The sequence below is a fragment of the Octodon degus genome, unplaced genomic scaffold (assembly GCF_000260255.1).
Source record: "Octodon degus isolate 3935 unplaced genomic scaffold, OctDeg1.0 scaffold00078, whole genome shotgun sequence".
Lineage (NCBI taxonomy): Eukaryota > Metazoa > Chordata > Mammalia > Rodentia > Octodontidae > Octodon > Octodon degus.
This window is the reverse complement of record NW_004524654.1, coordinates 4,735,686-4,759,764: the sequence shown is the minus strand read 5'-3', so window position 1 is coordinate 4,759,764 and position 24,079 is coordinate 4,735,686. Positions and strand designations below refer to the sequence as shown.

At 35.5% G+C, this 24,079-nt stretch overlaps 1 protein-coding gene across 2 annotated transcripts in view; it reads left to right on the top strand.

The window, feature by feature from the left end:
- Aftph (aftiphilin) overlaps nucleotides 1-24,079 on the top strand; it is a 67,164-nt gene that overhangs the window by 18,324 nt on the left and 24,761 nt on the right. For both annotated transcript variants that reach the window (XM_004636155.2, XM_004636154.2), the window contains exons 2-5: nucleotides 3,740-5,664; nucleotides 18,589-18,740; nucleotides 22,452-22,578; nucleotides 23,268-23,324. In XM_004636155.2, coding sequence (XP_004636212.1) covers nucleotides 3,772-5,664; nucleotides 18,589-18,740; nucleotides 22,452-22,578; nucleotides 23,268-23,324 — 2,229 coding nt within the window. In that variant the 5' untranslated portion in view covers nucleotides 3,740-3,771. The remainder of the gene's footprint in view (nucleotides 1-3,739; nucleotides 5,665-18,588; nucleotides 18,741-22,451; nucleotides 22,579-23,267; nucleotides 23,325-24,079) is intronic.

Sequence of the window (24,079 nt, the reverse complement as noted above, 5' to 3'; positions counted from 1 at the left end):
TACTAATATCAAAAGCAAAAAATTAACATTGCTGCCAATTGTGGACTTCACGCTTTACAATCAGCCTAATCCTAATAAATAAGCTTTAGAGAAAGGAAACCCCGTTGAAAATCCAAGTATTAATTCGTTGTCTCTCTATGTGAAATAGTTCAATCTTGCCTTGACTTTCATGTCCTTGATACTTTGTGTGTTGTGTTAGTGGGCATTTGCACAAGGACTTTCATACTGAGCAACATTTTGGGTCCTCTTTTGTCTTTTATTTTGGGGCAAGGTCCTGCTAAGTAGCTATATTGCCCAGGAATAGGGAAGGGTTCACATACTGAGTCTTCAAAAAGGAAAAAAAAAGAAATTAATTCTAAGAATCAGGAATTATAATCCTCCCTCAGCCCCTTAGAGTGCTTGGATTACAGGTGACAACCTTGACAGCTTTGATGCTTTGAATATTGCAGTGTTATAGGCTAATTATTTCGTAGAATAAGTCTTGATTTGAGCCTCTTTCGTGGTAGAAACAAATACATTTTGACATGAACACCCCAGAAATATTCCTGTATTCTCATTGCTTCTTGTCAGGCGGTGCATGAGTTCAGTGTTCCCATTACTGAAGGTGATCACATTGATCACTTGATTAGGGTAGTATCTGGCTTCACTACTAGGAAGTTACCTTTTTTTCTCTTTGTAATTAAGTATATTGTAGGAGGCACTTCAAACTATCCAAGTATCTTGTTCTCTATTTTAACTCTCAGTATGCTTACTTGCATGTTTACATCTGTGAGGACTCAAGATTATTTTGCTCAGTGGATTATAATTTATTCTTTATTTTGATGCTCAAATTGTCTCTGATTTGGTAAAAGGATCCCCTTGAAGCTGGCTTTTGTGTCTTTTTGACCTGTCTTCATCATTATAAATTCTTTTAAATTTTAGAAAAAAGAATGAATCATTAATGGCTCCATAATATGGTATTGCAGGAATATTGCATGATTTTCTTAGATCTATTTGGAGTATCTATTTATTTATTTATTTATTTATTTATTTTGCGGAACCAGAGATTGAACTCAGGACCTTGTGCTTGCCAGGCAAGCACTTATTCTACTGAACTATCTCCCCCGCCCTTAAATTTCTTTTTAAAAAGTTTGCTTTGTAACTGTACTCGGACCAGACTATGTGTATGCAGGGATTCCTTTCCCCATATTCTCACTGACAGTACTAGAATGTTTTTATTTTTTTTATTTATTTTTTATTTTTTATTTATTTTTTGGCAGAACCGGGGATTGAACTCAGGCCCTTGTGCTTGCCGGGGAAGCACTTATTCCACTGAGCCATCTCCCCAGCTCCAACTAGAATGTTTTTAAATAATAGGAACTTCATATTGTAGAGAAAATTGCTTGAGATCAAATTACCTTGGACACTAAGCATTAGAAAAGGTTATCACGACACTAGACAAAGGAAGAAAATACGACATATTTTTTTCCTTTTTAAATCAGCAGAAGAGTATCTCAGAGCTAAAGCACTTTTATTTCTACAGTACAGGTTTCATAAAAAAGACAATTTCGGCATTTTACAATGAAGTATCTTACTTTTCTGAGTTGTGCATTTCTTCTGCATTTTCACTGACGACTGTTTTTCCACTAAGTAACTGCATGAACTTTAGAAACATTACCAGTATGCCTCATTTTCCTAAACTTTAAGACATTATATGATTTCTAAGCACCTTTACTCTAAAGCTAAAATACAGGAAACTTCTAAGAATTGGAAGAAAGTGATTTTTTTTTTCCAGCTTGAAAATTTGTTGGATTTGTAGCACACATTTTCCTTATATATGCAACTTGACAACTGGGAATTATAAAAAGTATCAATTCATTATTAATGGGCCAATCCTGTTCTAGATCTTTGTCCTTTTCCTTTCAGTGTTTGGTCTGATTTGTGGCCTTAACATAAAGAAACAGAATCACCCTCACAGGTTGCATTTAAGAATTTAGTGTGTAAATAGAATCTATCATACATGAATGAGCATGGGGAAGGTTATTTAATTGGGTTATGATTATTTCCTTGATGTTTAAAAAACAAATTACTTAGATCCTTGTTTTATATCATATACCCTTTTAGATATATTTAAATTAAGTATTTAAAATCCTAAAGGGGGAAATAAAAGTATTAAATTCTAAGCATACTTTATAGCAGATAATACAAAAATTACAAATGAAAAGACTAATTGATTTGACTCCATAAAAATTGTGTTAGGAAACAGTTGGACAGTTTTTTTAGGAAGTTGAGCTAAATGACTCAGCATTCACACTCCTAGGTATCGTAAAAGAAATTAAGACATATGGTCACGTAACAGTGTATGTGAATGTGCATAGCAGCTTTATGAGTGAGTGGGTGTACAAATCTGTGGTATATCAATATGACAGAATACTACTTAGCAATAAAAAAGACTTAACTATTGACACATGCAGCAACATGGATGGCTCTCAGTGGTATGAGACTGAGTGAAGAAAGCCAGCTTCAGTGGGGTACATATTATATTACTCCATCTACAAAGCATTCTGTATGTAGCAGAATTCTAATGATGTATAAATTAATTGTTGGGAAGAGTCAGAATTTAGGAATAAGCATAATTCTTTAGGGGCAAAGTTAGGAAGTTTTTTTGTATTGAGGGAACAGTTTTATCAGTTGTAGTGATTAATCTACACATCTGATAAAATTTAATGAAACTACACACAGACATTCCCCAAGAAAAGGTGAAATCTAGACAACTATCCCTCAGTTAATGATATTGTACTAATGTGCTTTTCTTGGTTTGACCATGTATAAGTGGCACTGGATTATGATGATTCCACTTAGTATTTTTCAGCCTTACAGTGGTCTACAGTATGTGTTCAGTGGAACTTAAATTTTGATTTTTTTTTCATTGTAACAATACAGGTAGGATTTAATGAATGATCCTTTTTCAGTTTAACAAAATAGGTAAGATACCTAATCATGAACAGCAGTAAGTCACAGCTCGCAGGTGGCCACACAACCAATAAGGGTAAACAGCCACTACAGTGTACTGTATTGCTGAGCTATAATGTTCTGTATCTAAAATCATAGTTTCAATTTATAATAGGTTTATGAAATCCTATTGTAAGTCAGGGCACATCTGTACTGTGGTAGTTTGCTATCTTGCCATTGGAAAAAGCTTAAAATTAAAGGAAGGAAGGGGAGGGGAGGGGAGGGGAGGGAATAGAAAAAGAAAAGCTAGACAGATTATACATGAAAACTTTGTATTTCTACAATTTCTTGTGACCCTGAAATCTCCTTAAAATTTAGTTACTAAAAAGTTAACTTGTGTCAGAAATAAACATTGAAAAACAAAGTGAAGACAGTATTTATAGCGATTTAGAGTTAAGATTTTCATGTTTTTCAAATATAAAGAACACATGCAGATATATAAGAGAAGCACTGAGTTGTCAGTGAATTTCAAAGAAAATTCAACAGAATAAGCAAACATCTGAGAGAAAAATTTCTAAGTATATATTCAAACTTTACCAAAATTCACAAATTTTATTAATATACTACCATTACCTCTAGTAATGTGATTAAAGAGAAAAAAATTTAAGGCAGTGTAAAATAATCTCATGTAAGAGAAAAGTATTTTAAAAGATACAAAAGTATGGATTTATACTGTTTTTACTTAGCTTCCAGTTTTTAAAGACTTTGTTACGTATATGTCCTCTCATAAAAACTCTTTTATTTACAGGTATAAATTAATTCCTTGAGAACAACTGAAAAATGGAGCCAGATATAATCCGAATGTACTCTTCATCCCCCCCACCACTAGACAATGGAGCAGAGGAGGATGATGATGACGAATTTGGGGAGTTTGGTGGATTTTCAGAAGTTAGCCCTTCTGGCATAGGGTTTGTTGATTTTGACACACCAGATTATACTCGTCCTAAGGAAGAGTTTGTACCTTCAAATCATTTTATGCCAATTCATGATTTCTCAGAAAATGTAGATAGCCTTACAAGCTTTAAGTCCATGAAAAATGGTAATGATAAGGACATTGCTGCTGAACTCTCTGCTCCTGTGAAAGGACAGTCTGATGTTTTACTTTCTACCACCAGCAAAGAAATAATTTCATCTAAAACTTTAGATACTTCCATTGATAGCATGGAAAATCCAGGAGATTTAAATAGAGTAGTGGAGCAGAGACAGAATGTTGTAACATCTGGAAGTTTTTTTCTAGGAGACTTTAGAACTGATATGAACGTAGTTCATCAAAGCAAGCAGTTAGAGAGCTGCAATGGTGAAGAGCCTCCTTGTCCGGAGGTCCTTACAAATGGATTTGCAGGGCTGGAAACTGTAAATCCTCAGGGAACAGATGATCTGGACAATGTAGCTGATTCAAAGGGACGGAAACCTATTAGCACTGATAACACTGAGTACAATTTAGACTCTGCGCCTAGTCCTGCTGAAGAATTTGCAGATTTTGCCACATTCTCCAAAAATGAAAGGATACAACTAGAAGAAATGGAATGTGCAATTTTAAATGATAGCGGTTTACTAACTGTTCAGGAAAACAACAAAATTAACAGAGTCAGTGAAGTGAATTCTATAAAAGAAGTGTCTTTGGGTAGAAGCTTTGATGATAAAGGAGATACTGATGGAGAGGATCAGGTTCGTGTTTCAGAAATAAGCATAGAGCCTAACAGAAGTTTCAGTGTTGAAAAACAAGGCCTTCCAACACTGCACTCAAAGTCGTGGAATGTTGTAGACTCAGCTGATAATTCAGAAGCCATTAGGAGAGAACAGTGTAAAACTGAGGAAGAAATTGATTTATTTTCTGCTAAATGTGCTCACCTGTGCATGGATTCTATTAAAACTTCTGATCCTGATGAAATTGATTCCTCCAAAGAAGAAAAAAAGTTTACTAACTCCCAAAGCCTAAGCACTGATCCTGCAGAAGAAAATGTTTTGGATGATGCTGTAAGTGTAAAAAATGGTGATAATAGTAATGACTTTGTAACTTGCAGTGATGCCAATGAGGATGATTTTGGTGACTTTGGCACAGCTAGTGGCACCACTCCACCCCTCATTACTGCTACTCAAGATTCAATGAGTGATGTTACTTTTGAAGAGTCTTTAGAGCACTTTCCACATTTCAATGAACCAGGTGATGACTTTGGAGAATTTGGGGATACAAATACTACTTCTTGCCAAGAGGAAACACTTACTGAATCAGACCTAAAACAGACTTCTGATAGTTTATCAGAGGAATGTCAGACGGCAAGAAAGTCGAGTGGAACAAGCATAGAACCTGTTGCAAAACTGAAAAATGGGAAAGAGAGTGAGTTTGGAGATTTTGATTCTGTGCCAAATATTCAAGATGACTGCAATGCTTTTCAAGACTTGGATGATTTTGCAGACTTCAGTTCAGCTGGCCCTAGCCAAGTTGTAGATTGGAATGCTTTTGAGGATGAACAAAAAGATGGTTGTTCTTGGGCTGCTTTTGGAGACCAACAGGCTACTGAAGCTCATCATCGGAAGGAAGTCTGGCATTCACATAGGACAGATGAAAATATTGAGGTTCCAGGAACCCCCAAGATGTACAGTGTCACTTTAGCAAGTTCAAAAGGAACAGTTGCTAGTGATCATTTACAGGAATCAGCCCATTCAGTTCAGGTAATTACTAATTTTCTCTATTTTGTGTGATAATTAATTATGGAGACTTCTTTTGGGGCTTGGTTTTTTTGTTTTTTTGTTTGTTTTTTGTTGTTGTTTTTTTTCAGACGGTCTCCCTATGCAGTTCAGGCTGACCTTAAACTCACTATGTAGCCCAGGCTGACCTTGAACTCCTGCATCAGCCTCCTGAGTACTGGGATTACACACTTGTGCCACCATGCCTGCTTTTTTATGGAGACTTCTCATTCAGATTTTTATAAAGTATTTTTCAACTAACTACCTGTTAAAGGAGTCTCTGTGATACATGAAGCTTGCCAGACTTGTAAATAAGGTGCATTTTTTCACAACTCTACAAACAATAATAGATTGTCCCATATGAAAGCTTGGAAATATTTATCCCAATGAGTTTCTTCAGTAGTTACAGAAATTTATCAAGTTGGAATTGTGAATGTAATTAACATTTGTGTAAAAAGTTGTTAATAGCTACTTGTGGTGAATTCTTGTTTTTACTTTTACAGTGATTTTAAAAGACAGTTAAGCTGAGATTTAGAAGTTGGGTTTTTTTTAAAGCTTCAAGTTAAAGGAAAACCTGTTAATTTTGTTTATTGAAGATCTAGCCAGGCATTGTGATACATGCCCGTAGGATGCTGAGACAGAAGGATCTCTAGTTCAAACCCATCCTGAGAGACTGTGCTTCTAAAATAAAAAATATGAAAGGCCTGACATAAGGCTCATGGGGAAGGCCCTCGGTTCAATCACCAGTACTGAGGAGAATAAAGGAAGAAAGAAAGATCCAGAAGACTAAAGTATATTTGTTTCCAGCGAGAGCAGACAAGTTGAATCCTTGTCTTACACTGAAGTCTATATTAAATTAAAGGATAGAAAAAGAATTAGGAAACAGAAGTAAATTCAGAGCTTATCATTTGAGGGGAAAGGGTGTTAGGGATTGAACCTAGGGCCTTTGCCCTGAGCTACAGCTCTAGTCCTTTTTTTTTTTTTTAAAAAAAAAAAAAGGTCTCACTAAATAGTCCAGGCTGGGCTCAAATTTGTGATCCTCCTGCCTTAGCCTCTGAGAGTGCTGGGATTGTAGGCATGTACCATCCCCAAACCTCATAATTTAACAGCTACAAATTATAATTAACAGGTGAATTAAGAATTTTATTTTATCTTTCAGTCCCTTTTGTATTATCCTTTTTTAGTTTATATTTTTTTCAGTAAAGATTCACTGACATTTATTTTGACCTAAAGGGGCCGAGGAGATGGCTTAGTGAAATAAACACTTCCCTGGCAAGCCCAAGGGCCTGAGTTCAATCCCCAGTTTTGGAAAAAAAAAGACTAATGGTGTTTGTAAATAGGATATCATGTCCACATCTTGTACAGCAATTAACCACAAGGAAGAGTGTATGCAATGTGTTAATTATTGAAACTGTCCTACCAATTTGATTTGAAACTGTCTCATTGCTATTTGTTTATCAATAAAATTATGGGAAAAAAATAAAAGAAAAGATAAATAAATAAATATATTTAAAAAAAAAATATTTTGACCTAAAACAGTCCCTAGAGGTATAGCCTGACATCCCAGTGGTTCCCCAGTCCTGAATTGTAACCTATGCTAAATTTTACCTTTCCCAAGTCCTATAGGGGGTGAAAAGGCCACTCCCTTGAAAATCATTGCTTTATACTGATGATTGGTATATATAGTGGGAAGTTCACAGGCTTAAATATATTAATTACAGTCTACAAACTATTTCACCAGTTATCTTTTGCTAAGAAATCCATTTTCAATTGGAAGTATTTCCAAACTTGGTGTTAGTTGAAATGGTTTTACACCATCATTTTAATACCTCTGGCACATTAAGATATTAGAGAAATTATGATATTACCACTTGATGTACACAGCTAATCACTTTCATTTGGTTTTGGTTGTCTGAATAGTTTGTCGATTCAGTTATTACATGGTGTGGCTAATATGTATATTGCATATTGATTAATTTATTGTTGAGGCAGAACCTTACAGTTTTAAAAAGAACTGAACTAATTATAATACAAAATGAAGACTCATGGTTTTGAGCTAATCTTTTCCCATTTAGTTTTGTCTCAGGAGTAGTAAAGGATGACACTAGTACTGGGTGATCTTTAATCTGTAGCTTAAAACTTTTAACATCCCAGCTAATGAATTTTCTTAAATTATTTATTTATTTATTCGGTACAGGGTCTCACTACATTCAAACTTGTAGTAATCCTCTTGTCTCAGCCTCCCCAGCTCTGGGATTACAGACATGTACCGCCATGCCCAGTTTTTTTTTTGGGGGGGGTCACATAGTAGTGGGGATCAAACCGAGGTCTTTATGCTTGCCAGGCAGGTGCTTAGACCCCTGAGCTATCTCCCTAACTTCTAGATAATGACTTTTTAAAAGCAAACTGCTTCAAACAGGAGTTTCTTGCATCGTACAAATTGATTGAAGTTATATATAATTTGATAACTGGGTGTGGGAGATAAAATATATAAGCTTCATGGAATCACAGATCTGAGTTTCAGTCTTGACTCAGCCTTTTAAAAGCACCTTAGTTCGGGATGATAAGTAAAAAAATCTAAAATGTATAAATTTTATAATATGAATCTTTTGTAAAAGTAAAACAAACTTCATAAAAGTGGTAAGAAGCATTAAGATTTTCTGAGATATTTTAGTATTAGTCGTAGGCTTTTGTTTTGGCCAGACATTATATGCAGTGACATAATTTGGATCTGGATATTGGGCAGGGGAGAAAATATGCTGAAGGAGCTAAAAGTTTGTGGGAGAAAGTTACAAGGAAATGGATTATGCCTACTAAGTTAACTGAGAGTTGGATAGAAATTAAGCAGTGACTTTCATTCTTACCCTACTGTTACGAAGAAGACATAGTATGACTCATGTGAGTATAGCTAGAGTCCTGAACAGAATGTCATTGAGTTTGTCCCCATTGTGTTTTGACTGAATGTTATAAGGGTCTTTTTAGAGAATTTTAGAATTCAGAGCTCAGTTGGTTGAATTAGACAGAGAACAATTCTTTGTGATATAGTTCTCATTTCAGATTTCTTCTGCTTTTCACTATTTTTGATATGTAGCAACTGACCATGGGGGAACATGCCTGTAATACTCCCCAGGTTCTGTTTTTTAACACTTTTTTTTGGCCTTACTAAAGAGATATCTTAAAAATTCAATAAATATCTCTTTATTGGGTTTATTGACTAGTTTATTACTTAGATGAGGGAATTCAAACAAGGAAAAATCTTTCAAACTTATAAAATGTTTTTAGCTGCATTAACTCTTAGCTATGGATTCAGTAAACCTCAAAGAGCTCAAGCCTAGGTATAAAGGCTATTCATGAAGATTATTGATAAAAAGATACTCTTCTCCATTTACCTAGTCGTCTTTTTTCCAAAGAACTAGAGTTTGCTGTATTTCATTACCTTGTTAACATTCTTTAAAACGGTAAGAGACAAGTAGGATCTCAGTTGCACAAATAGGAAAGAGTCAGAACTCTTCACTTTCTGGGCTAAAATTTAAAATAAAGCCAAAATGCTGACAGGGTGGTACATGCCCGTAATCCCAGCATTTGGGAGGCTGAGCCTGAGGATCAGTGCAAGTTTAAGGCAACCTAAACTACATGGTGAGACTCTGTCTCAAAAACAAAAGCAAAATTATAATACAGAACCAAAGTAACAACAAAAGCCTCCTTACTTTCAAAACAGTACTGCCACCAGTCTCTGGCCATTATGTATGTTATTTTAGCAATTTTCTATTTTTTTTAACCTTTTAATGTTTCAGAAAGGAATCTTAATTAAAATAATCAAGGGGCTGGCAAGATAGCTCAGTGGTCTAAAGCACCTGCTTAGGCAAGCTTTTAGGCAAAGTACAGAGGCCATATGCCAGCCAGCCCCGCCCCCAGGGTGGGCTGAGCCAGCCACAAAAAAAAAAAAGATAAAATTACCAAAATGACTTTTTCTTAGATATATGGTAAAAGGACTCAGTGGCACAGTACCTATCTGGCAAGTGCAAGCACAAGATTCTGAGTTTGATTCCTGGTACCAAAAAAAGGGGGGTTGTGCCTAGATGTGTGATAAAATAAATAATAAGGTAACTATTGCATTTTAAATTTTTGTATAATGTTAAGATACTGCTGTCGTGTTACTGGAGACTTTAGGTATTGATAGTCTGTTTATATTAAAAATTCCCTAAAGTAAAGGAGTCATTTTTTATTAATCAGGTAAGTGATAATACCACTGGAAAAATGTCATTAGCTGCAGATTTTATTTTAAGAGCTTTAAAAATTGAGAGCCTCACAAAAAAAAGAAAAAGAAAATCACCAGTAGTTTGGCTTGTGCTATTATCAGATTAAGTTATAGATTTTTCACCAGAAAGTCTGCATTTTCAAGTTAAATTAACCAATTTTATATTTTATCTTCATTTATTTGATCATTTACCTAAGATATGTGCATGTTCTTCCTTCTGTAGGTGAACACTTGAACATGTGACTAAAAAAAATGAGCAACAAAAAGAATTAAGATTTAAGATTTTGGCATTGTGAATCTTTGCTTACTTTAATATTTTATTTTGCTGTTTTTTCCTCAGAAAATTTGACATTCTGGTCTCAGTTCAGAAATAGAACTTTTTATTATGTTTATCCAGAAATTGTGCAAAAGCAAATCATCTTTCTAGGGCCTGGTAAATATTATAATTGGTCACTCTATATAGCTTGAAATTGTGGATTGATAAGTATACAAGTGTAGATTGCTCTTGGTATCTTACTTAATATTTAATAGTGGTAAGGGTATAAGGTATCCTCTGAAATGGAAGGTTAAATTACTCAGTGGATTTTATGTTTCTTTTAGACTTCCACCTGAGTGCAAGATCTAATGTTATCAATATTAAAGCTATTGACATTAATCACCTTCTGTTACTAAGCAAGAAAGAAAAACTGGAAAGATGATGAAGCAATTTAAAGGGTTACCTTACATGTGTATTCTAAAGGAAATACACATTTGAGTCACATAAAAAACAGAAATTGGGACTCCGAAGTGTAGGTTTTATATAACCCTCTGGAAAGTTGAATTAAATTTTCAGTTTCCTAAATAGTTTTAAACTTTGACATAGCAGTTTATAAAATAGAGGTATATTAGGCTTTTCCAAAGAAAAAGAACCAGTAGAATGTGTATGTACCCATATAGGTAGGACACTAGATAGGAATTTGTTGGAGATTAAGAAGTCCCAAAATACTTAGCAAACCAGAGACTGAAGAGAGTTTACTCAGTACCATTCTGAATGTAAAGGCCTGAGAACCAGGAGACCAATGATATAAGTTCCCAACGCCTGTAGCCTTGAGATCCAAGAAGAGCCAAATTTTTCATTTTGAGCTGGTGAGCAGGAAAAGACTGATGTCTCAACTTAGGAAATTGGGCAGGAAAAGTTCCCTTTTATCAGCCTTTTTGTTCTATTCTAGGCCTTCAACTAATTTGGTGTTGCCCAGCTGCTTTCGTCAGTCTGCTGTATTAAATGTTGATCTCATCCAGATCCACTGTCACATGTTTAACAAAATATCTGGGCATTCCTGACCTAGTTAAGTTGATGCATGAAATTAACCATCACAAGAAAGGACACAGAATGTCCTTAGTAGCTTTCAGGATTTGTGGAACACTTATACCTGGTTTATGACTAAAACATATAGTACCATTTGAGAAGCTCTGCATTAGAAAATGTAGCTTATAGGCAAGCTTAGGCAGGTGCAGGGACTGCCATCGTCAGATCCCTAGCACCACATGCCATGCCAGCCATGCCCTCAGGGCGGGCTGAGCCAGTGGTGTCCTACACCTGTAATCCCAGCGCTAGGGAGGCTCAAAACAGGATGAGCTACATAGTGAGACCCTTTAACAACCAAATACACTTAAAAAAAGAAAATGAAGCTTAGTTGCATCAATAGGTAATATGGCTGCTTATATACCCTAAGACTTTGTTCCTCTATCTTCAGACATAAAAATACAACATTACTGAGAGTGGCTAAAAGTTAATTCATACACTTTTTGTTTGCCCCCTTTTATGGGCAAAACCATACTATTAGATGATCATCTTTGCTTTCCCAGAAACCTAATCTGGTTTCAAAAACTTGAAAAATAATTATAGAGATGTTAAAGTAATGAAAGATTCTGATAGGAAATACATATATCAGAAATAACAAAACTGAGAATAACAGAGAAAAGCTATAAAAGGTAGTAGACCCTTGGAAATGTGGTGTAGCCAAGGTCACATGACATACATGAGCCCCTTCCCCATAAGATGTTTAGAACTATATTTTGTGAGTTGATATAAAGATGAATATATTCATATTAGGTATAAAACATTTTTATGGGCCCACTAAATGTGTTGTGGGCCCTGAGTTCTGTGCTTACTGTGTAAGTTAGATGTGGGCATTCAGTACAGGGATTAAAAACAAAGGTCTTAGTCATGCTGAGAGAAAGCATTAGCTGTTACTGAAAAATCTCAGAAACAAACTTGTGAAAAAATGATCTTCAGAGGTTCAGGAAATTGCACTGTTAACTGTATTGTTTGGTTAACCATGAAAAGGAGTAAGAGGCAAATCAGAATTTGTGTAGAAAAAAAAAAAAAGAATTTGTGTAGAAATACCTTTAGCACTCACTCTTGGCATTACTTACCTTTCAAGCTATTTTGAGAGCAGAAGCTCCTACTTTGGGCTAGTTCCCATTCTCAGAATGGTTTTGACAGGTAGGAGCAAGTGCACTGTGCAATTAGCAGACCTCCTCTGCTCAGAGTCATAGTAGTAGACACAAATAGAGAAAAATAAAGAAGGTCTGGCACCTGTCTTGAAGAGTATTCGGTTTTCACCCTGTGTTTAGCAGAGCCTTCATTTTTAAAATGTTTAATGGCCAGATGTACTGCTATTTCCCAGGCTTAGAATTTGTAGGGTCCGGGGAGATGGCTCAGTGGAATAAGCACTTCCCTGGCAAGCGCAAGGGCCTGAGTTCAATCCCCGGTTCCAACCAAAAAAAAAAAAAAAAGAATTTGTTAAATTTGTGAATGGAAGACATACGTAAACTACTACTCATCTAACTAGTCACTAGTTTCTTTATTCCATACTCCGGGAGAGCTGAAGAGTTTTTCTTCTTTGTACTTTTTTAAAAAGGCATTTAAAATTCTAGTAATATGTGTAAATAATATTTTATATAATTTGTCATTTAGTTTTATATCCTCAGCTAAATATTTAGAGTGTTAATGTGCACTTATTTGTTACCATCAGTTTCATTCAGAGCGTAATACTGACTCAGTAGTAAAAAATTATAAGTTAACTTTGTTGAAAATTATGAATTGTAGTTAGTGTTAGATGAAATTATTTGCTTTTTTAGATATAGTCAGAACCTCTGCAATTAACAGGGGATGGCTTATATAATGGCTAGAAATGTTTGAGAAACAAAAGTGGGAAAAACATGATTTGGTAGAATGTAGGCTTTGGAGTTACTTTTATTTATTTATTTATTTTTATTGTATTTGGTACAGGGTCTCACTATGGAGCTCAGACGTGTAGTGATCCTTCTGTTTTCAGTCTCCTCAGTTCTGGAATTACAGGTGTGCACCACTGTGCCTGATCTTGTTGGCTGGCTCTACATGCCCAGGGCGGGGTCAGTGCTACATGCGGTGCTGGGAATTAAACCGTAGTCCCTGCACTTGCCAGGCAGGTGCTTAGATCACTGAGCTATCTCCTCAGCTCCAGAGTCAGACTTTAGATTAAATCCTTGCTCTGCATCATACCAGCAATAAACCTGGTTAATGACCTTAATCTCCCTGGGCTTCAGTTTGTGCAGCTGTAATATGGAGACAAGAATACTTAACTGGCAAGATTTCTTTTAGAAAAGTAATCAAGTAATATATGTACACTGTCAAACATTGAAAGCATTTAGCTATTGTTATGAACATATTATAATTATATAAATATGCCCTACTTGTGTATAAGAGTGACTCAGATGGCTTACAATAAGATATACTTTTATAAGTACAACAGTCATGGCCCCAGCTTTAAAGCAAAGTGGTTTTTTCCCTTATACTTCTAATAACTTTTTATAAATGTTTGAATACATCCAGGTTCAATATTTTACTGTATTGACTTGAGTTTTAATGTGATTTGCTTAGGTTAATATTCCTATACCAGGGCTGGCCAAATAGTTCAGCAAATTAAAGTGCCTGCAAGCAGTCACAGGGACCAGGGGTTCGATTCCCGGGCCTACTGTGCCGACTCTGCCCCCAGAACGCACTAAAACAGCAATTGAGACTGGGTGTTGTGGCGCACGCCTGTAATCCCAGCTCTTGAGAGACTGTAAACAGGCAGATCACTACGAGTTTGATCTAGTAGTGAGAACCTGAGCACCCTGTAGACGCTTCCCTAAAAATACAAAAAAAAAAAAAAAATCCTATACCAACTACTCAAGAACCTAAGTACTGGAGATTCAAGAATAAAACATAATCGTTGTCCTCCAAACTTCTATAATTTTCATAAGTTGAACTTAGAACTGCTTTGATAATAACATATAACAGAGAAAAGCACCTATTCTGAAAACTATTATTTCCTGAGTTTATATTCACCTTCCCTATTTGACATTTATGTGATCATAGGCGAATTAATCTGCATTCCATTTTTCTTATCCAGAAAATAGAAATAATATTATTTCCCTCACGTTACTCTTACAAGATTTAAACCAGTTAACATTTGTATGTAGAATAATGTCTTATACCTGGGAAGCTCTATGTCAGTATTAAACAACTATAATGCTTCTATATCACCTTTTATAGTTTGAGTATGTTCAGACAACATGTTTTACTTTTTGTTAATTTAGTCCCCTACTTTCCTGAACTGTTAGACTGATATTTGCTCCAGATTAACTACCTTACTGCATAAGAAAACTAAAATTTAGCCATTTGACTTACTATTAAATATATAAAATGTATTTTTTGAAATTTTACATCTAGTTTAAGTACACATGCTCTGGGCTATATTAGTGTCACTGTTCAGGACAGTTTTTTTCTAAGCTACAGAAATTTAAAAAGTGGGTGTTGGGCTGGAGAGATGGCTCAGTGGTCTAAAGCACCTACTTGAAACAAGCTTGGCAAAGCACAGGGACCGCGGTTCGATCCCCAGCACCACATGCCAGCCAGCCCCACCCCCTGGTGGGCTGAGCTGGCCACACACACAATAAATAAATGTAATAAATAAAAATAAATATTAAAAAAAATAAATAAAAAGTGGGTGTTGCCCAATTACTCCTGAATCAAAATCAAGAGTAAATTTCTTAGCTCTGGTTGTTTCTTCATAGGGTAGTGTGAGTTTATGTAATATAAACAAACTTCCTTATTACTTATAGGGATTGGAATACACCTAGATTTAATATTTTATTATATGAAAAAAAATTTTTTTAAGTAAAAAAAAAATATTTTACTATATGATTACAGTTTTTGTATGACAGTCCATTTTATGTTCAGAATGACAGGTTTTATTGTTTTTTAGAAACCTGTCTGGATTGTAAGAGAAACTATGACCAGTTCGTGGTAGTGTAATTTCTTCTGAGCATGATATTAGTAGTATTCTTACACCTGTTCTACTTAGTAAATTATTTGGACTATGTTCCATTGCATTTTTGAACATTTTTGTGCTTTTGGGGAAGCAGAGACTTAAAACACAGCTACTCTGTGTTTCATACACTTTGTTTCATAATACAATCCAGACTTAACACACAAATGCCATTAAGCCACTGCCAATATCCAAAGTTTAAAATCTACAAGGAATATCAGTAATGGGGTGGGGGTGGGGATGAGGAAGGAAGGAGAAGAAAGAGGAAGAAAAAGAAGTAGCTTTTGAAAATAGGAAAACCAGTGTCTTCCCCTCTTACTCAATGAGATGATCTTTGGGGAGGATGCCGGACACTTCTATTTAATTTCTTGTAAAATACTACTGTGGTAAGAATTGATTGAAACAAGTATTTTCATTGTGATACAGAATGCTAAACGGGTAAAAGAAGTATACTTAGTGAACTTTGATTCATATTAATATGAGGCAGACCACTGTTGTATGTATCACCTGTGTAATAACTGTAGTAGAAATAAAAATGACCACCTCTGACATTCACTGAATGCCAAGTTTTTAATCCTTTTAATTCATCATCTGCTCTGTCAGATAAACCCTAATAGCTCTAGGTTGTAAAGGCACAAGTTGAGTCTTAGCCCCTGGTTCCTCAGCCTTTTATTAAAATTATGTAATTATATCAGCCACTTACTGTAATTAACTTCTAGTAAATGAAATGTGGCATTATTTATCATGAACAATATAATAATGAAAATTTGTATTTACAGAGTGACTTTACCATCAAATTGATCTCAAGGATAGCTGGAAATTGATATACTGTCTTGCTGAATTGAGGACTTTCCTTGCAGTAAGAGATACATTAGTGGATTCTGGTTATATGATATTTATTATTGCTCCACCTCAGATGTTAACAAACTATGGCCCAGGGAACAGTTCTGACCTGCTACCAATTTTCATAAATAAAGTTTCACTGGGGTACACCTATACTTACATGTTTACAAATAGGCTACAAGGCTGAAATGTTTTTATCTGGTTCTCTATTGAAAAGGTTACTGACCTCTGCTCTACTTCATTCAACAAAAGACTTGAAGCATTTGAGTTTTATATCTAATACTAAAGATATATGAATCTTTCTTTTAAAATTTCTGTATAAGGGGCCGGGGAGATGGCTCAGTAGAATAAGCGCTTGCCTGGCAAGCTCAAGGGCTTGGGTTCAAACCCCAGTTCCACAAAAAAAAAAACATAAAATTTCCATGTAAGCCTGGGGCATGGTAGCATAAGCCTATAATCTCACCCACTCAGGATACAAGATCAAGGCCAGTCAGAGCAATTTAGTGAGACTTCTCTCAGCCTAAAAATGGCTATGGATGTAGCTCAGTAGCACAATGCTTGTCTGGCATGTACAAGACTGGGTTTGATCCTGCAGTACTGCAAAACGTGTGTGTGTGTGCACAGACACATGCATAATTTTTTACAGGTAGTTTATATCCTTTATAGAACAAGTTTTGAAGAGTAAAACATTGAGATGATTTATGTTAATGGAGTCTTTTCCTTCATTACATTCCACTCACTTGAGAATTTTACTGCTGTACCTAAGACCTGGTAGTTATGTGTAATATTGCTGATTGAATGTGTTTTAGTGCATTGGTGATAAACATTTTTCCTATCTTTTTAAAAGGATAACAAAGAGGATACAAGAAATATTTAATTTACAGGGAAAAAAAATTGGTCAAATGTGAGCTTTTGTTTACCTTTGCTACCCAGGAGGAACAAACGCTCATCAGGTTTCCAATTAGATAGTTATATGATCCCTTTCAAAGTAGTATCTGTCCATCCCCTCTGTTGAAGGGAGGACGTGCCAGGTCCCCTTGACACACTCAGGTTTCACAAGCCTTGGGATCTTGAGTCTACCCTTTGCTTTAGGGTTCATAATTGAGAATGAAAACCTTTTCCCATCACACACATAAATATAATGAAGGTGTTAGAATAACTTTTGTAGAGTTAACTAGAGTACCCTGAGACTAATTATACAGTGTTGAATTTTTGCTATGGTACAGCTTCTGAAAGAAATTTTTACTTGGAAAATATATTTATAAAAATGTTTCCTTTTGTTTTTTGTATTTCCTGGTTGCTGCCTATATTGCATAACAGAAATCAAGCATTAACTTGTTCTTATTACTTGGCAGGAAGTATTACAGTGATGTGGCATTTTTCTTGTACACTGGGTGCTACTAATTCAGTCTTCCAAAGGGCTTTAACTTATTTACAGTTTGTATTCCTATTTGATGTTTAAATAATGAATTGGGCCGAATTTGCACATATCTTACATGCATCTGAAAGACAGGAAAATAGGAATTTTGGTGGCACAGGTGTAATCCTGGTGATCCCAGAACAGTGATCTATCCTGTGAACTTGCTAAGCTTTTTTATTACTTTTAATTTTTTGTACATGAAATGGGATTTTCTTTTGTAGATATGTAAGCTGTTTATGAATAGAGACTTTTACTACCTGCAAAAAAATTTTTAAAAAACAGTGACCTAAATATGAAAGTTTAAATTAGTAAAAATATTTCAGAATGCCAACAAATTTATCTGTTGGTAGTAGAAATACTCCAGGGAATATGCAGCTGTACTTGGAAGGTAGTTTTTGTTTTCAAAGCATGTATACATATACAAAAAAGAAGAGTAGAAAAATGGAATTGCTAGAAGATAAAATGCAGATCTTCTAAATGATATGTGCGCTGTTGAGGTTACCAGTAAGAGTTGAGATAGTCTTTCCTACTTTGGCTTGTAGTACTGGCAACAGATATTTCAGAAAGATTTTCACAGTTGCTCATATTCAAGAAAAAGGTTATCAGCTACAATACCATAATTTTCATAAGCATCCAATCTCATTGCCCTTAAATCTAAATGTAGAAGTGATGGAAAGAATATGAATGCTCTCGTGTTTTGGGTTAGTTATGGGCATATTATTCAGATTGTGAGATCAATTACTTCACTATACAATAGATTTCTGATTTTTGTAGAATTTTTGATGGATTAAAATAATATGTCAAGTATCAGTAACAAACTGTGTAGCCATATTTGTTAGCTACTGTATTATCACTATAATCATTTAAGATAATTGCTTAGAGTAATTGTTCTATGAATAGTTATCCTTTCACTTGGTTTCTACGTGAGAGGTGGTTTCTCTTACAGTAGTGGACAAGGGGTGTGTGTGTGTGTGTGTATGTTGATGGCAAAATTATGACATTAAAATTGGATTAATGAAAATGAACTGGGGGGGGGGGATGTTTTAATGCAGACAGCTTTACTAACCCGCCTGGAGAGAATTTTCGAAGGATGTTTTCCTTCTATATTTGTCCCTGATGCTGAAGAGGAAGTTACTTCCCTGAAGTACTTGCTAGAGACAAGCACCTTGCCAATAAAAACAAGAGAGGCCTTACCTGGAAGTGGGTAAGTAGTACATTTTTCAGATAGTATGTGGTCTTATGATTTTAGCTGTTATAAGGCTGACTTACAACTTAATGTTTAAGACCTTATGATTTTTAAAACTTTAGTTTATATTGAAGTTTAATCATGTGCTAACTTATGTAATCATGTGCTGATTAATATTGAAAAGAAAAATCGGGGGCCTGGCCCTAGCTCAGTCCTTTAAGTGGCTGCTTCCACAAAGCTGTCAGCCTCAGGTTGCTGGAGTTCGAATCTCACAACTCTCCCGCTGGCCAAAAGTGCCCTGAAGGCAATCGAGGAACAAAAAAAAAAAAGAAAGAAAAAAGAAAAAAAAAATCTTCTACTTTTGAGCTATTTTTTATATGTCAGTATTCTAGTCAGTTAATGTTATATATTCTTTTAACTTCCTAGCTGTGCCTTCATCTTCCCAATATACTTATTTATTTATTTTTTTAATTTTATTTTTATTTTATTTTATTTTTTTAACATTTATTTAGTGTGTGTGTGTGTGTGTGTGTGTGTGTGTGTGTGTGTGTGGCCAGCTCAGCCCACCAGGGGGCGGGGCTGGCTGGCATGTGGTGCTGCGGGATCGAACCGCCGTCCCTGTGCTTTGCCAAGCTTGTTCCAAGTAGGTGCTTTAGACCACTGATCCATCTCTCCAGCCCCTTCCCAATATATTTAAATTTCCATTTTAAGTTTTTTTTTTCTATTTTGAGTATTTGAATCATATAAATTTTGTTCACTGCTAAAAGCCCATTTCCTTTATACAGCTCTTTTGTGGACCTTGAGCACCTGTATGAAAATTCTGAAAATCCAAAATTTGAAAGCCAATAAGTTTTGAACCTTAATGTGTGATACTCAAAAAGTTTCTAATTTTGATTGGACATGGTAGCATATGCCTTTTGCCCCCCTCCTCAGGAGGATCACATGAGCCCAGAAGTTTGGGGCTAGCTTGGGCAACACAGATACAAGTGTGTACACGCTCGCGTGCACACTCACGCACATTCAGTCTCAGTTTTTTTTCCCAGTTTTGAAGCATTTCAGATTAGGGATGTTCAGTTGGTAAAAACTCTGCAAATATTCCAAACAGATGTTTCTTTACCATAAATTTCCTTGTGATCAAGCCTATCAGGCTATCCTTCCATTTCTTTTTAGTTGTTGACCTCTCCCCTCTAAAAAAAAAAAAAAAAAAAAAAAAAAAAAAAAAAAACCTATAGTTTTGTTCACATCCGGAATGGTTTCAGTCCAGGCCTCTCATGGATTGAACTCAGGACCCTGTGCTTGCCAGCAAGTACTTATTCTACTGAACTATCTCTCCGGCCCCTGTCAGCTCTCATTTTGGTGGAGCACATCTTCTAATAACCCCCTGAGGAAAAAATACATGAGAAGTAAAATTTAATTTTATTCTCTTGTCACATTAAGCTTATAGATTAAAATGTTTGTTGCTAATGTTCTGAAATTTCACAGTGAAGTAAGTATCTTGGTATGTTTTTTCACCCATTATACTGCTGACTACTGGGTAGAAAGGACTGTTCTTTCATATTCCTTTTATAGTGTAACCTGCAGTTACTTTCCTTCAATATTCTGTTTTCTCTTTCTGGAACTCATGTTATTAATGAATGCTAGAGGGTCTGGAGTGGTTTTCTGATTTTAATTTCAAAGTTACTCCTTTTTTTTTTTTATTTAGCAGAACTGGGGATTGAACTCAGGCCCTTGTGCTTGCCAGGGAAGCGCTTACTCCACTGAGCCATTTCCCTGGCCCCTTATTCTTTTACATTCCATTACTCTCCACCTCTGAAAGCATCCATTCCCTCTGCTGGTCATCTCCTTGCATTCACCTTTTTTTTTTTTCCTGTATTTTAGGGAAGTCTACACAGGATGTTCAGAGTCTCACTACTAGATTGGACTCGTAGTGATTCTCCTGTTTACAGCCTCCCAAGAGCTGGGGTTACAGGCATGCGTCACTGCGCACCACCATTTGCTGTCTCAGCATGCCCCAGGGGCAAGGCCAGCACAGCAGGCCTGGGGATTGAACCCCTGGCCCCTGGCGCTTTAATCCACTGAGTATTTGGCTGGCCCTCCTTACATTCATCTAAATCAATTACTACTACATCTTTTTTTGTGACGTCAGTGTCACAAGGGTTTTAAGTATCCCTTGATTTGTTTGAAGATTAAGATTGTATTACTGTTTCTTGGTTTTGGGGGTGATTTCTGAGGAAAGAAGAAGGCAAAAATCAACTTTTGTTCTCTGTTTTCAAACTGTTTAGATGTGTGTGGTTTGTTTGTTTGATTTTTCTTTCTGGGTATTTTTTTGTTTTGTTTTGTTTTTTTCTGTATGTGTGGAAACAAAGTCTCACTATGAGCTAGCCTTCAACTCACAGCAGTCCTACTGTTCCAGCCTCCAGAGGTCTGGGACTACAGGCATGCAGCACCACTCCTGACCTCCAAGATTCTTCCTAAAAATATATACTCATACAACAATACATACCATAAAATATATATATAGTTACCACCATACTAGTAATAGGAGCAAAATGATTAAAATAACTTAATTGAGAACTTTAGTGTTGTAGCTAAATAAGTGATGGTGCACCTACATGATAAACAGCCATTGAAAAAATCACAGTAGTCTGACTTGCCCCTTGCCTGTGGGCAGTGTGTTCCAAAACCCTGTGGTTGCCTGAAATTTCAGATTGTATTCAACTCTTTAAATATGTACTTGCTGGGCTGGTGAGATGGCTCAGTGGTCTAAAGCACCTACTTAGAACAAGCTTAGCAAAAAAGCACGGGGACCACGGTTCAATCCCACAGCACCACATGCCAGCCAGCCCCGCCCCCTGGTGGGCTGAAGCTGGCCACACACACACACACACACACACACACACATACATACATACATAAATAAATAAATTTAAAAAAATAAAAAAATAAATATGTACTTGCTAAGCTTTTTCCTATACATTCATACCTATCAAAGTTTAATTTATATGTTAGGCTCAGTAAGAGATGTAAAATAATATATTTTAATAAAATTTGTACGAATAATCTTTCAAAATATCTTCATTGTGTGGTATTTGCCTTCTTTGATGTGAGATGGTAACAGTGACTATACACTAAGATGAATTAAGGTTAATACTCAGAACCCCACCCAACTTGAAACTTAGGAATTATTTATTTCCTGAATCTTCCCTGTAACAGTTTCAGACCATGGCTGACCACAGGTTAACTAAAGCCACAGAAAGTGAAAGTACAAGTAAAGGACAACTGCCTTACATGCTTAAGATCTGAAAAAGGCATACAACATTGAACAAATGTTAAAAATGTAACTGTATATTTGTGGATCAAGACTCAGAAAAAACATAGCTCAGTAGAATAAGTGCTTGGGCTGGAAAGCACAAGGACCTGAGTTCAATCCCTGGCACCGCAAAAAAAAAAAAAAAAAAAAAGATGGCAGAATGCTGAGTGATTTCCTTTGAATTTTTTTTTCTTGCATAATACAAAAGGAATAGTACAGATTCATATTGCTTAAGACTTTATTTACTTTTTAAATGACTAAATGTTGGCTTTTGATTTCATTGAGATAACAGTAATGCACTTAAGTTAGACACAAGTTTATTTGAAATGTACAGTATGTCATAGGCATATCAAAAGTAGCAATTATAGTAAAAGCTCCTGAGTAAGCTGTTGTTGGTGTCTTCATTGTGGCCTTTGCAGGGAACTTCTGGATGTATGGACCGAGCTACAGGATATCCATGATGCCCATGGCTTGAGATATCAGTGGGGTGGCTCCCATAGCAACAAGAAGCTTTTGTGTTCCTTGGGAATAGATACTCGAAACATTGTAAGTTTGTTATTACTTTGAAAAATCCTTCACACAACCTATTGGTGTTTAAAAAAAATTTATACTTCTGTTCAAGCACTGATAAGCTAATTCTTCAGAAAAATAAATCTGAGTTCTTTTACTTTGAATATGGTGATTTTTTTTAAAATCAGTCTATTTGAATGTTTCTCTGGGCACTATTTCTTATTTTTAGGAGATGTTGTTTTAGTGTTTTCCCTTAAATGTAAAATAAAACAATTGGACTGGGAGTGATTTTTTTGTTTGTTTGTTTTTTGGAGACAGGGTCTCACTATGCAGTTCAGGCTGGCCTTGTGCTCACTTTTGTAGCCCCCAGGCTGGTCTCGAACTCCAAGTGATCCTCCTGTCTCAGCCTCCTGAGTGCTGCAGTTACAGTCATGTGCCACCACACCCAGTTCTGGGGCCAGCAGGGAGTGCCCAGTGTTCAGAGCCAGCGCAGCATGTTGGGGCCGGGTTCAAACGTGTGACCTTGCCCTTGATCCATAGGTGCTTATACCTCAGAGCCTAGCAGGTTTAAAAATATGTAACATTATGAGCAATTTAACAATTTATTTGATTCATCATTTACAATATATCTAATAAAGCACTATAAACATATTTTGGAGACTTTCAATGATAAGCCATTTTTTAATTTTTCTCTGAATACATGTTTTTCTTTCTCATATCTGTAGCTCTTCACAGGTAATAAGAAGCAACCTGTTATAGTGCCCATGTATGCAGCAGGATTGGTAAGTACAAAAATGTCTCTGCATGGATTTATCATTACTGCGTTTACTCTAAAATCATTATATCCAGCATGACATAGAAGTATATGTTAAAAGACATTTTATGTTGGAATCTTAAGTGTGTGTATGTGTACATGTCGTTCTTTTTGATTTCATGAATTTCAAGTCTATCTCGATACTTTTATATACATTAATTATAGATACTGTTTCTTTTTAGAGTGAAAATTGTTTTTATCTTGGTACCAACTTTGTAAAATGCATCTTTGAAGGACTTTTCTTTTATAAACCTGTTTTTTAAATGAAGCTGAAATACCTGAAGACTTAAAGATTTTTGTTTTAATCCAGATGTTATTAATGTTAAATAATGCAATATTGAGGCTATGAGTGTACAAGAAAGCTTGGCAACATCAATTTATAGTAGATGGAAATGAGTCCGGATACGTAATTTATTCTTAGTTTTTCCATTAATATGTTTAAATGTGTTAATTTTTTTCAAATACACCAGGTAGTCCCAGAAAACTGAGGCGTTTGCATTCTTTTCTTTATCAAGACTCAGTCACATTTTAAAGTTTGATGTTTATGTTTCTTGCTGTGTCATTGAGTAATTGGTGAATAAAAATGTCTTGTCAAAGTAAAAATATTATGTCATTATAATCAATCACTTTGAAATAAAAAAAATGCTTTAAGAATAAAAGAAAAAATAAAGAACTTTTGGCATTGAATTTAACTTTTTTTTTTTTTTTTTTGTGGAACCAGGG